The 14679-nt window shown below is 42.5% G+C and overlaps 1 protein-coding gene across 1 annotated transcript in view; it reads right to left on the reverse strand.

Moving 5' to 3' along the window:
- LOC138288241 (transcriptional regulator QRICH1-like) overlaps window positions 1–14679 on the reverse strand; it is a 261954-nt gene that overhangs the window by 138176 nt on the left and 109099 nt on the right. Inside the window, exon 3 of the mRNA XM_069229630.1 lies at window positions 11499–11673. Within this exon, the coding sequence (XP_069085731.1) occupies window positions 11499–11673 (175 nt within the window). The remainder of the gene's footprint in view (window positions 1–11498; window positions 11674–14679) is intronic.

Below are 14679 nucleotides of genomic sequence, written 5' to 3' on the forward strand. Positions count from 1 at the left end.
ATTTCCTTATATACCACCCCCACAGCGAGGCCCCCCCCCCCCCAAAAAAAAAATCAAACGTAGACCACCCCAAACTCCTCACCAAATCAAAGGAATCAAATTGGTTGCGCTCTGGAAACACTCTGACAACCAGACTCCGACTCAGAACATAAAGATACAAAGAGGCATCCCTCATCCACTGTCCAAGACGACCATAAATGTAGGAGTCGAAAAGTGAATTGCTTTTTTAGGGGGTGGGGGAATGGGCAAGCCCTGCCTCAGCGGGACCGGCGCAAACCGGGCTGCTCCGGGCCTGCTCTTCACCCATGCCGCGGTTCACCGACCCTCCAATTTATATTCCCTGGCCTCCTGACCAGGACGCTGGGAGATGTAGTGTGTTGGAGTCAAGGCCTCCCCATTTGCAATACCACCAGTGTGCGTGCGGCCTGTGTCTTGCGAGTATTATACGTTTATTAGAAATGGACCTATGCTGTCCTCAAAGTAAACTTTCAAACTATCTAATACGCCATTAAAAGGTACCAAATATGCATGGCAATCTAATATATGAATCCTCATTGCTGCTTGGTGTGGTCCAGACAGTACTTGCTAAAAGATGACTACATGTAAGCTTGATATATCAATCAGGGTTTCCCCACAGACTGAACAGTATTTGGTTTTCCACCGAACCTCCTCCATTATTTGCAAATAAATGTTTTTTTTCCAGGTGACACAGACTTATCACATCTTCCTCTTTTGTAGCTGCGAAAGCCACAAAAGCAGAGAGATGCTTTATAACAAATAATGTTAGCTAATTACGTTTTAGAATGGTTCACAAGTTCAACATTAACTTCTCTCCATCCTTCAGACACTACTTTACAATACTAGCAAAATTGCTTCTGTCAAATGACTGTATGTAGTAGAGGTGTGTGTGATCCTTGTTGAGTAAAGTAGATTTTGAGGTCCACCACAAGCTGTGAAGTCCTGTATGTTTAGCACTCAAACATATAAACAAGATAAATATATGAATCCAGAACTTGACACCTTAGACATGAAAGTACAAAACTTGAAGGAAAATCTCCTTGTGCAAATAAAGTTAATGAAACTATCAAACAATACTCATTTCAATTATAAAGGACTTGTTTCAACAAGCAATCAAAATGGAACTAAAGCGTAGGTGTAAGCACTGAAATGATAATTGTATGAGATTCGAGTATTAGTTCAGGTAGAGAGAACACACCTCTACTAATAATCGCATTCCTTGTCAGAGTGAAACACTAAAATCACTAAATAAACCTGTGCTTAAGTCTCTGGTAGCTTGGCACAAAGCAGTCAGGCTTAACTTAGAGGGAATGTGTAACATATGATTGCAGCACTCACACAGTCAAAGTGAAAACACAAGAAAAATCCCAAACCTATCTAGAAATATGGTAAATATTTTAAATAATAAAGATAAAATGACACCAAAACAACAATAATCCAATAAGGTAAAAAGGAGATATGAATTTTAAAAATTTGAATAAAAAATAGGGGCAGGCTGGATCCGAAGCAGCGCTTGATGATTCCAGGAATATGAATTGCAGGGTGCTGGCGCATCCGTTGACAAAGTTGGGAAAGATATGAGCAGGCAACGTTCATGCTAAGGAAGGCCTTACTGTTGATTAGCTAATGCTTAGCATTGGTACCAATGAGGTTCTCTATGTTCAGACATAAAAGCTTTTAGGGAAGTCAGACCTCCTTCAATGAGGCAACCGAGGAAGCAAAGACAGTTTGGTGATTCAATGTCGACGGCTGCGACTTTGATGGCGATCAGGGTCTGCATCACTTCTCCAGGCAGGAAGCTGGCAAAAATGTTCTAAGTCACTCTTCTTGCAGTTTGGCGACAGGAGGAGTGTTTGATTCATGCTGCATTAATTGGTACCAAAGTAAATTCCTAAAATCAAATGCTGGGATGGTCTTTAAGTTAAGAAGCATTTTTTTCTGAAGCAGAGGAGGATTATATGAATCTGCACTATTTTCAAGAACCAAAAAAAAAAAACCACCAAGCAGCAATGAGGATTCATATATTATATCTTTTTTGCAGGACAAATGTACTGATCCTGTTACGTCAGAAAGACCCAAAATACCTAGGGGTATACCAAAGGTAATTCCTTTATTAATAAGTACCCCTGGTAATTGTTAAAAACCAAATGTCTGGTCTACTGATGAAATACTATGATTTATCTGGCCATTTAGAATCCATAAAGTACCAATATATTTCTACCTAGACTCAAACCCAAAAGGTCAAAGGACTTCATCATGGTAATAGGAATCCCTAGTCATACCACACAGAAAAATAAAGTTATTTCCTAAGAGCCCATCCTATAATAGGGCAACCACCAGAGTCTTATTAAACTAAAGGCTGCATGGTAGTGTGGGAGAATACCTCTTTTGTAGTCACACATTTGTCAAGAGGTTGGCGTTGCCTCTGCACCTAGAGAGGGTCCCCCCCCTTCTAATGCTGTATACTCAATCTCAGCAAGGCAACAGCTCCTTCAGAGTAGCTATCCAGCAGAGTGGCAGTCCTTTCAGTAGCTGTTGGAAATGGTCCTTTCTGCAGGGTTATACCCAAACCTTTTGCCTTTCTCCTCCTATTTTCTGATTATCTTTTTGTTAAATTTAGGACTCTAGGCACTTTACCACTGCTAACCAGTGCTAAAGTGCATATGCTCTCCCCTCTAAACAGGTATCATTGGTTTACACCTCGCACATTTGAATTACTTGTAAGTCCCTTATACAATGATATACTATATACCCAGGACCTATAAATTAAATGCTACTAGTGGGCCTGCAGCACGGATTGTGACACTCATAGAAGTAGCCTTTCAAACCTGTCTCAGGCCAACTACTGCAGTGCCTGTATGTGCAGCTTATTGCCACTTTGACTTGGCATTTAAAACAACTTGCCAATCCTTGAACTCCCCTTTTTATTACACGTCACCCCTAAAGTAGACCCCTAGGCGTCCCTATGGACACAGTGATGTGTAAGTAAAAGGTAGGACATGTATTTCATGATTTGCATGTCCTAGTAGTGACAGACTATTTCGTTTTTCACTACTGGGACGTCTGCTCCTGTCATAGGTTAGCAGTGGGCATTCCCTTATATATATTTTAAGTGTCAATTCCTGGTCAGAAAAGAGTAGCTTTCCCATGTTTGGTATGTTTGGAAGGGTAATGATAAAACCTACTTACTGATGTAGTTTGGATTTTACATTCCTATTTTAGAAATGCACTTTTAGAATGTAGGCATTTCTCTGTGCTTATAACTCTGTGTGCTTTGCAGCCTGTCTCCAATACACGCCTGGCCTGGGTGACAGCTACGCTTTGTGCATACTTTCCAGGCATCCACAACACAGGACAGGCTAGGTGCAACAGGGTAGGCATCTAAAAATCATAAAAATGTTACTAGATCTGGAGGTTGAGTAACTTGAATAATCTACTTGACCTAACTGAAATGTACTTGACCTGTAAACGGGTCTCAAATTGTGTGATCCTAGGCAAACAGTTTACAGAGTTGCTTTTTACTTCATTTTCACATATGATTGCACCTTCAAATATGTGAACGCAGCATTTCTGCAGTACAACATAATAACCTCTTTTGTTTGATTAAGTAGATTAAGGTTTGCTGCATGTACCACAAGAATCGAGCCCACATATAGAGGACACATGACTTGCTTTTAATTTATTAACAGCATTGCCATCAGGGCAGCAGTGTTTCTCAGTTTGTTTAAACACTCACTTTTAATAAATATATTTCTAAACCATGATGTAGTAGCATATTGTTATCTACACACAGTACCTTTCTAATAAATATCCAAAACCCTTTCCACTAACTTGCAGATTTACTGATAAAACTATATATTTGTATTAATAGTCTGTGAAAACTGGGTTTCACAAAACATCCTTTGCACACAAAGTATCATCACAGAAAAACAAAAATGAACTTTCACAACTTCTGAACTATATTTGGAAATGTTTGTACAGTTGACTCTTTTAATGTTGTGTGCTAGGAAAAACCTGACACCCTGTATTCTTTTATTTCACACTCTAAACAGCAGGTCAGAAAGTTCGCCTTACAAAATCCTGGAACTTTGCAGTCAGAAGGAAAATTCATTGTAATACAAACTGACTCTTCACCACTGTCTGTGAACAGAGAGGAAATGTGAACACAATTTAAAAGGTCCTTTACTGCTCCTCCACTTTGACGGAACAGAACACCTGTTATTTGTCAACTCGCTAGAAAGGGCGAGTAAGTCCTAAAAATAGCTCAACCTTATCAAATATGACTCACCATAGTGAGTGGTCCAGTAGATTTTACAAGCCCTGCAGGGAGTACACCTGCATTCATCTGCATACTGATGGTCATTCTGGGCTGGGAAAGGGAGTGGCCTGCCCTCACACAAAGGGCTGATTTACGCCCTACTGATCGTCTGAGCCAGGGCTAGGTTGAAAGGGATTGCTGTGTACTTGAAATGGTTCCTTTGAAGTCAACCCCTTGATCAAAGTCAATTACGAATATAAGTACAGGTGTTCTAACTCGATCGATGGAGACAGTGTGTGGACTTATAACCAGACACTTCTGGCTCAACATGCTGCACATTGCCAGAGGACTGCTATGCTGCAAGGAAGTACCATCATTTGGACTATTTGTTTTGTTATGCTGGCATGCTGCCTGTTGGGCTCCTGGAGAGACTGTCACTCTGCAATTGGACTCTTGTGCTGGCTTGCCTGCCTTCTCCTCTCTTCGTGCCCCAGTGTTCCCCAGGGACTGGGGGGCTGCGCTCTCCCAGTTCTTGTGTGCAGCCTAGAACTGCCTGTGGTACTCTGAATCCAGCCATTTTAAACCTCCAAGGGACAGCACATAGTGAGTGTTCTTCTCTTCAGTCAGCGTTTGGGGAAAGTGCTTCCTCATACCCAGGGTCTCAGTGCATGTTGAGACCCTTTATTCTAGGCCCTTCTGAAGTGTGAGCACTCTCAGAAGGAAGTTACCAGACAGCACGTGCTAAGCACTTAGCCCCCATGCAATCAGAAGCATATGTGGAGCACTTTGTCACTCGAGATAGCGATGCACTCGCCACGAGCTGCTCTCTGCACAAGCTTACTAGTGAGAGCATGTTCCTAAGGATGGAGAATCCTGGAAGGTGGGGGTGGCATGTCCCAGGTCCTTCTTCACAACACTTAGTTTTTGCACAGCCTTCCCACTGCACCCCTGATGAGTTGCTGCGGCAATGTGGTTACAGACCGACCACATGGGGAGACCGATCGCTGTGGGCTGATCCGCGCAGCTCTGATGTGTAAACGCGAGGAGCCTGCCACAGTGTAGCCCCTTAGCAGACCATCCAACCTTACCTAAGGATCAGGCAGCACGGCCAGCTGTCGTTCAGCTGCTGCAATCATTTCCCCGTGAGACTCCCTGAGCAAGTTACGCATTGCCAAGGTCCGACTGGGCACATGAGGCTCGGGCCGCAGGCCCTGCCCCTGGGTTTAGCATGTGCAATAAGCGGGCAACACAGACCCTCCTTGCTGAGGCCCGCCAACTTCTTCTGAGGCCCCATGAATTCCACAACATTCGTATGCTCCTTTAACCAGAGGAAGGGATGGTGAGTCACCCAGGTCGGACCCGGAGTGTGGGTAGAGGCATCCAGGGAGATGGAGGGACTAAAGGATTCTGTCTCCTCAAGAATACCATATCCATGGTAGTAGAGTACAGATGTTTCTGTGCCCTCTGCTAATGCACTCAGTTCAGTTACATCATAAGGCTTACCGTAACACTGCTATTAAGAGTGCAGTTGTTCCTGGATCTATGGTTTCATATTGTTACTGATGTGCTTTGCTGTCGCATTACATAGCCTAAGCATAAATTAATTTACGTTGTTGCTGCCTTGGATTGTGTAGGATAACGAATACTGTCTGAGCAGTTGCATTGGGTGCACAGTAGTTATGATTCTTGCATAGTATGCACATTATTTATGATAATAAATAAAAGTGCCATTTTCCATGATAAAAATGTCACATCTGTTTTGTGAATGGGCTCGAATGGAGCCTTCATTAGTAGTGTAAGCACTGTATTTAGCTGCCAAGATGGATGAGGTGTCTCTATTAGAGGAAAGAAAAACTCTGAAAAGGCCTTTAAGAACTGGTTTGATCACCCTACTAAACTGCAAGGATGGTAAATCAGTCACTCTTCTAAATCTTGAAATTACTGCTAGGTACACTTTAATTGAAGCATGGACCAAACCTGATTTTGACAAAAAAACAGATGAGGTGGAATCTGTTGCGGCAGTGCTGATATAGATTGATTTTTTTTTTGTTTGCCATCTTAAAACAGAAACACTTCCATTTCAGCTTAAATGTGCTACAAGTAGTATCAGCTCTGGCTTTTCCAAGAGTCACCACAGTCCTGAGGAATATTCATGCTCACAAACTCATTGTATTTAGGAGCCAGGCCGACAAGTGCAAAGGGGTTGGGTAAGGCTGGAGTACTTGGTTGTGGTTCATTGTCAGTAATGTAGAGATTTCAAGTGAGTCTTCCCCGATAGTAGTAGTAGTTTGGTGAACCTATGCTGTCTAGGCCAGCTTGAGGCAATCCGTATTATTCAGCATGTTTCCCTCATCATTTCTCTGAGAAGTCTTTGAAGAAGCAGGATTGGAGGAAAAGCACAAGCAAAGATCCCTGACCATCTAATTGAAAACAAATTCCCCCCATCACCCTGCTGTGGGTGCCAACTTGTTAAAACCAGCATTTTCAATTTCCCTGCATCACAAACTGAACTAGAATTGGCTTGCCCCAACAATCGAAAATTTTATCTAGGATTTCCTGGTTAAGCTCACGTTCGTGACAGCTGTTTCTGGTTCTGTTCAATTTATCTGCCAGAACATTGCTTGTCCATGGAACAGGTTCTGCCCTGATTTTTATTTGTTGTTAGTGAGCCCACTCCTACATTTCTTGCACTTCTAGAGATAGAGCTAGAGCTCTTGCACTCCCTTGCTTGTTAAAATAATGCATACTGGTGGGGATGTCTGTACGAATCAATACTGACGAACCTTGTATCCTGGGTAGGGAGGATTGCAGGCTCCAATGCTATTGCTTTGAGCACCAACAAATTTTTATGCAGTTTCATTTGACGTGGAGTCCAATTTCCCATTTTTTCCCAGAGGGAACTAATTTCAGCCCAAAAGGGAGAACCTTGCATTTGTAGTGAGTGCCGGCCACCCTGAAACTCAGAAATTTGCTATGTTTTAAGTGAATGGACATATGAAAGTAGGCATCCTGTAGATCCAATGTTGACATGTAATCAGAGTGATTGAGAAGATGCAGAATGTCTTGAGTAACCATTCAAAAGGATTACTTTTCTAGTTAATTTCTTCAGCTTCCACAGATACAAAATGGGTCACCATTCTGTTTTCTTTTTTACCAAGAATAATCGGAAATAGAAACCCATTCCTTTCTAAGAAAGGTACTCTTTCCATTGCTTCTGTGTGGAGCATGGTTAGTATTTCCCATTGGAGGAGTTGTAGATGAGGCACGGATGCTCCCTTCGAAGGAGTATTTGGTGATTTTTGAGAGAATTCCAAGGTATGACCGTAGGTGATTAAATCCAAAACCCACCTGTCTGATGTTATCAGTTTCCACTGATCTAAATGATTTGAGATTTTGGCTCTTATTAGTTGGTGAGATAGAGAGGGTGTAACTGGTACTATCAATATGTCACTGTTTTCAACCAGTGTCCCTTCCTTGAGAAGTTTGCTTTCTTCTCAGAGCTGGTTTGTTAAAAGCTTCTGTTGCTGCTTGTCTAAATTTGTTGAGAATATAAAATTCAATACTACTGTTAAAAGGGCTGATATTGCTGATATCTATATGGTTGATATCCTCCTCTACACGGAAAAAAAACCCTCTTCCTCCTTGAAAAGGTATTTTTCTCATCTGCAAGGTTCCTGAAGATTTTGCGGTATCCATGTCTGCTGTCATTGCCTGTAAGGCATCCTCCATGTGCTTGCCAAACAATACTACCCCATCATACAGCATGTTCTTTACTTGAATTTCCGGTCTGAACAATCCAGCCATTGACCATCCTTGCTTTCTTAGAATAGCAGCTCCTACTAGCTGTCGAAAACCAGTTGACGTTCTATTCATCGCACAGTCTATTATGTCAGAGGAAGTTCTTCCCCCCTTTCTGCAGGATCTTTTTTGCTTCTCCTTTTAGGTGTTCGAGCAAGAGATCTATGTACGCACCGATAGCTGACCAAAGTTGCCTGTCATAACAGCGAAGAATAGCTAATAAATTGGCAGCATGAACAGTAGTTGCTGACATAGTGGAGAAGTGTTTCCCTATGTTGTCCATGCGCTGGTATTCTCTATCACATGGTGTTGAGATGGGCACTTGGATCAACATTAAGCTGCTTGTGCTACTACAGAACCTGGTTTTGGATGACCAATCAAACATGCTGGTCAGTTCTCTGGTGCTTTATATTTTTTATCTCATCTAGGTAAAACCGCAGTGACTGTAGCTGGGTTTTAACACCGTCTCCCAAATAAAATTTACTTCAGGGATTTCCTTGGCTTTTTAGGAGGATCCGTAAAATCATATAAGAACAGCTTGACTGTTTGATAGGCAATGCAAATTGAATCCTTTTCATAAATCTTTCCATAAATCATGGAACCTTCCAATGTCATCAGGTGGCAAATCCATAGGTTATTATGCTGGCAGAGATGATGCTGGAATTAGGTAATCATCCCACTCACTGGATGTTGACTGATTGTCAGCGATTTCCCCTTCTTCAATATCCTCATCCGAGAAAACTGTCTCATCCGTAGGTGGCACTCCAATGTTCGAAGTTGGTGCCCTTTTAAGTATATGAGGCATAGGTAAAGTATGCGGAGTGTGGGAGTGGGGCTTTATATTTAAGGGGTTTGTGGTGGCTGCATTGGGTGTGATGGAGCTGCAGCCCTTGTAGGTTACAGAAAGCTCAGCTCCTGTATTAATCTTGCACCATACCTTAGAGGTCTAATTCTAATATATTGAGCAGGTTTCTCAATATATCATTGTGGTCCTGAGGCATAATAATTGTTATAGTATCGCTCTTCATCTTTGTACTGATACTTAAAATTCAGTTTGGAAGGAATATAGGCCGTTCCAAATGCTCCTTCATCATCCTAATACTCTTGATCTAGTAAGTGGCTTGGCAGAAAAGGAGAAACTGCTTCGGGAGGTGTGCTCCAGCCCTAAAGCATCCAATTGTAATTCTTCTCTTGTTGACAATGTTGTTGACAATCCAACTAATCTCTTTCCCGTCGCTGAGAGCATCATCAATGCCTTCATCATTGACAGTGCGACCATTCTCAATGGTGTCTTTGTCGACAGTGGTGTTGGGGCAGTCGCCATAGTTGTAAACAACATTATCATTATTACTGATGTAGTTGTCTGTGTGAATGTCGCCGTTGCTAAACTAGGGGAAGGAGTGGTAGGCTCAGATCTTACTTTTTCTGGGAAGACTTTCTCCTTTTTAGGTCACAGCCTACCAGACAGCGCAGATGTCTGGTTTGCTAAAGACATCTTGGGGACTTTCAGAAAGCTGGCCTTGGAATGCATTCTGCTCGATCACCATTGGCTAGGTAGTTTGTAACTCACACTTTCTGGCTAAGTTCAGTTTGTCCATCCCAATGCCTATACCATGTTTTTTGCATCCTTCCACAAACTCGCTTTCTGTTAACAGGCTTTTAAATCTTGTTCTTATATCGTCATATTTGCTGTGCATTCAAAGATTGAGGCCAAATGTCAGGCGCTGTCTTTCAAGGACGCTTGTTTACTTTTCTTTCTCCGACTTCAAAGTGAGAGGGGTTTTTGTGACAATCTTGCCGATACTGGGTGTGGAAAGAGTTTTTATAGCACACTACAACATTTAACTGAACTGTGTGAGTATTTAAGAACATATCAGAATTATGAACACACCAATGAAGCATATTGTTTGTTATTTCTGAAGTGTGCTAGAAACACATTTCTGCTCATTTATGTCTGTGCACTGTATAGTTTTATTAGTAAAACTGTATGTCTGTGCGAATGTAAGAGATAATATATTGTATGTAATGGCAGTGTGTCATAATCTACACCGGTCTATGCTACTCTACTCTGCAACACTACACTCTATGCCATTCAACTACTGTGCCATTACCTTCTGCTTCACTCAAATCTACACCTATCCACTCTGCACCTCTACACCACTGCACTCTATGCCACACCACTCTAATATGCACCACTTTAATCTAAGCCACTGCATTCTATAATGCTGCATTGTACACAGCTGAATTCAATGCCACTGCACTACGCGCCACTAAACTCCACAACACTCAGTCACACCAGGGCACTGTACTCTGTGCCACTACAGTGTGAGTCACTCTACGCAGAGTGACTCGACACTAAACCACTCCATTATAGGACACCCTCTGCCACTTCTCTCTATAGCACTTTACTACACTCTTCACCAGTCCACTTTATAACACTCCATGCTACTCTCCTCTATGCCACTAACTTTTAACCATACTGAACAGCAGCCACTCTGGTGAACAACATGGCTATAACACATTGGCAAAGCCAATAACGTTTGAATAGGCAAGACCTACTGGCTTTGCCAATGCTTGTTCTGTTTGTGAAAGCGCTCTCCTGATGCTCTTTGCTCTCTTGAAGACTTATGAAGGGGCTTTTTAATACCTTTATGGTGAATCTGAAGAACTCTGATCATGTGATCTTTTTCTTGACCTAATTTCTGTTTTGAGAAATATTCACTATGGTCCTCAGAAATTAAAGCCTCATTGGACCTTCATTTTTGCATCCATATAAGATGCCTCCATATCTTTAAGAGTCTTAGGAAAAAAAACATACCATGTTTTACAGTCCTTTACCTTGTGTTAGGGATATAGACAAATAAACTTCTTATGCAAGTCTTTTCTTCCCACAAGGGCCACAAGATCTGAAAAATACTTCATTTGTTGATTCTGGCATTGTGAGTAGTCATATCTTCGCAGGTGCAGGTTAGAACTATCTTTCCTGATGAATAAGCCTCTATAATGAGACAATAATTGGCAATAAACTGAGCACAGCTCAGGGAGTCTCCCATCACACGATGTGCAGTCGAAAATGAGGGAATGAAGTCTCTATGGGAAGTGATCTAGAGGGCGCTGTCACCATATTGACTGAAGTTTGGTTCTTGATCGATGAATGTGGATAAGTCAGTTGATGTTTTCTGTCCATTGTAGGTTATATGTATTATACTGTACTGCTTTATAGTTATACCATGGGTCTCTCCCTCTTCGACAGGGAATGATTCAAGAATGTGAATCTATGGAAAATCCAATACTGGAGAACTTTTTTTATTTTTGTCACAAGAGGAAGGAAAGGCATACCAAGCAATTTGCTAGTCATAATGCAAATCAATACAAAGCAAAGAACATGCACCAGCCCTTAATAAACCAAATGAAAAGTTCCTACTTCCAGATCCAGGAGGTGTACTGTTTTCACACTCCTTCAGAAGATCTTCATTTTTTATTTGTGCCCACGTTTTCCAAAAGTAAGCCCCTTCCTCTGGCTTGAGAGCACACAGTAGTTCGGAGTCATTTTTCATTTGGAAATGGGAGTCTGGAGAAGAACACTGCAAGGCTTGGTGCTGTAAAAAAGCAGAATGACACGTATAAATACAAATACACGGAAAAGTATAATTATAAAATAGGATTGTAATCATTATCATAAAAATCTTCATTTCATTTTTCCCTTCTTAAACTACCCTCTTGCATCACAGAAGAATTCTAAATATAATTTCTTTGTCTAAGCACCAGAAATATCTAGCTTAGCTCTGTTTACCCAAGTATGCTGCCATCCTACAAATGCTTCAAATTCACTCTAAAAGTCTCCCCTTTTCCACTGATGGGGCATCATTACCCCTGGTGAACTTCAGTCTCTCAGTGTTAAATGGTTACCTATGATTTTTAACTTCTGCAGCAAAGTTGTAGGGCTCCATTAGAAATGGGGTCTCTAGTTGGCAGTCAGTTTGCAATCTGTCCAAGCAGGGACCCTCAATCTAGTCCGGTCACTCTAGTCTTGCTGCGGTTTCCCTGTACTTTTTGCTTCTGATCCCCTGTGCTGTAATTCGTTTTAGCTTGTGTTGATACTCTGGGCACTTTACCACTGCTAACCAATGCTAAAGCGCTTTCTGTCTAAAATGTTTTGGTGATTGGTTATCCATGACTGGCATATTTGATTGACTAGTAAGTCCCTAGTAAGGTGCACTAGAGGTGCACAGGGCCTGTAAGTCAAATACTACTAGTGGCACCGAGTTTGCCACCCACATGAGTAGCCCTGTAAACATGTCTCAGACCTGCCACTGCAGTGTCTGTGTGTGCAGTTTTAAACTGTAAATTCGACCTGGCAAGGGCACCCACTTGCCAGGCCCAAATCTTCCCTTTTACTACATGTAAGTCACCCCTAAGGTAGGCCTTAGGTAGCCCCATGGCCAGGGTGCAGTGCACTTAAAAGGCAGGAAGTGTAGTGATGTGTTCTACATGTCCTGATAGTGAAATACTGTCAAATTCGTTTTTCACTATTGCAAGGCCTATCTATCTCATAGGTTAACATGGGGACTGCCTTTAAATATCTTTTAAGTGTAGTTTCCCATTGGGAGCAGATAGAGATATGGAGTCTGATTTGTCTGAACTCACAATGTAAAAACACATCTTTGGTAGAGTTTGTTTTTAGACTGTGTTTGAAAATTTCACTTTTAGAAATTGGGTATTTTCTTGTTTAACCATTCTGCGCCTCTGCCTGCCTGTGGAATCCACATCTGGGTCAGACTGACAGTTGGGCTGTTTGTGAATTCTCACTAGACAGTGACACAAAGGGAGCTGGGGAGTGTCATACATATCCTGGGCTAGAGTGGGGAGGGTGGAGCTGACACACCTGAAAGGGTTGTGCCTGTCCTCACACAATGCAGACTCCAAACCACTGAAGTGTGTCTGGAACCAGGCCTGGGCAAGGCAGGATCCCGTAAACAGAGACTTTCCTTTGAAGCTTGACTAATTCAAAGGGAGAAATGAGTATGAGTAGTGGATCCAAAACCCAATATTTTCATATTACTTCTGGATCAAGAGGAACCTCTACCAAGGAGAAGAGCTTGAGGAGGACCTGCCACTCTGCCTGTTGCTTTGGTGTGTTGGCCTGCTGCTTTTGCCTGAAGAGGGGACTGGACTTTTCTTTCTGAAATTCAGAGATTGTGAAGTTTCTCAAAGGGTTTGGATTGAGCTTTCCCCCTGTTCTGAAGTGTCAGGGACATCAAAGATTTCATCTGCCAGTACCTGGGCTCTTCTGCTGGGAATCCTGACTTGCTAAGTGCTGCCAAATCCAGTCACGGGCCCTTAAAAATGGAAGCTGGTAACTTGCGAGGAAAAAATCCACACAACGCAGCGCCAGCCTTGTGTCTGGAGAAGTGACCCAGCACCTGTTCTCGCCAACTCTTTGCACAGTGCGTCATAAATTTCCATGCTCGGATCCTGGCCGTCAAAGTCTTCAACATCCCTGCACAGACCAGATGCTGCACTCCTGGAATCGATGCACAGCCTCCCTTGTGATAAAAGAATCATTGCACAGCCTCTGGTGCAGGTAAAGAATCTGTGCACGCCTTCTCTTGAGAGTAAGGAATTGACGCATTGCTTGCATTTCTGACGCACTGTCGACCCTTGCAGCTTTATTTTTGGTATTTTGCGCTAAAACGACGCATCCAGCTCCTACCTCGTGGCTGGAGAAATGACGCAGTGCATGTTCTCACCATGGACTCTTCATACAGCGCGTCCGAAATTTCCACACACCTATCCTGGGCGTCAAAGTCTTCAACATCCCCACACAGACCCAAGGCTGCGCACCCAGAATTGACACACGACCTCCTATGCGAGAAAAGAATCGACGCATGGCCTCTGGTGCGGGTAAGGAATTGGCATACGTCCTCGCTTGCGAGCAAGGAATCAACACATCACTTACTTTTTTGACGCACCGTCACACTTGCCGCTTTATTTTTTACACATACCAAGTACTTTGTGCTAAAACAACACATCCATTGATATCTACGAATTAAGACTCTTTATTTTAAAAATTAATATCTTTGCTCGTGTATGTTAGATTTTTGTCATTTTGGTCTTGTTTAATTTAGTTCAATATTAGCTATGTTTCTAAACTGGTGTGGATTCCTTTTGTGGTGTTTTCACTGTGTTACTGTGTGCCTTTTGTACAAATACTTAACACATTGCCTCTGAGATAAGCCTGACTGCTTGTGCCAAGAGGGGGTGGGCAGGAGTTATCTGAGCTGTGCATCTCCCTTGGGAGTTCTCTTCACCAAGGTGGAAAAATCTATAAAGACTATCAGCGTTGGCGTGGTCTATTCCAGGGATGTGTTCCATCGTAAAGTCCATTCGCAGTAGGGGACCACCTCAACAGTTTAGGATTCTGACCCCCTCGTCTCCATTAGCCATCTGAGGTGCCTGTGGTCTGTCTGAACCCGGAAGTGAGTACCAAACAAGAAGGGTCTTCGCTTCTTCAGCGCCCAGACCACAGCAAAAGCTTCCCTTTCTACTGCGCTCAACTTCTTTTCCCTGGGAAGTAACCTCCTACTGATGGAAGGCTACAGGTT

Source organism: Pleurodeles waltl, chromosome 4_1 (assembly GCF_031143425.1).
Source record: "Pleurodeles waltl isolate 20211129_DDA chromosome 4_1, aPleWal1.hap1.20221129, whole genome shotgun sequence".
NCBI lineage: Eukaryota > Metazoa > Chordata > Amphibia > Caudata > Salamandridae > Pleurodeles > Pleurodeles waltl.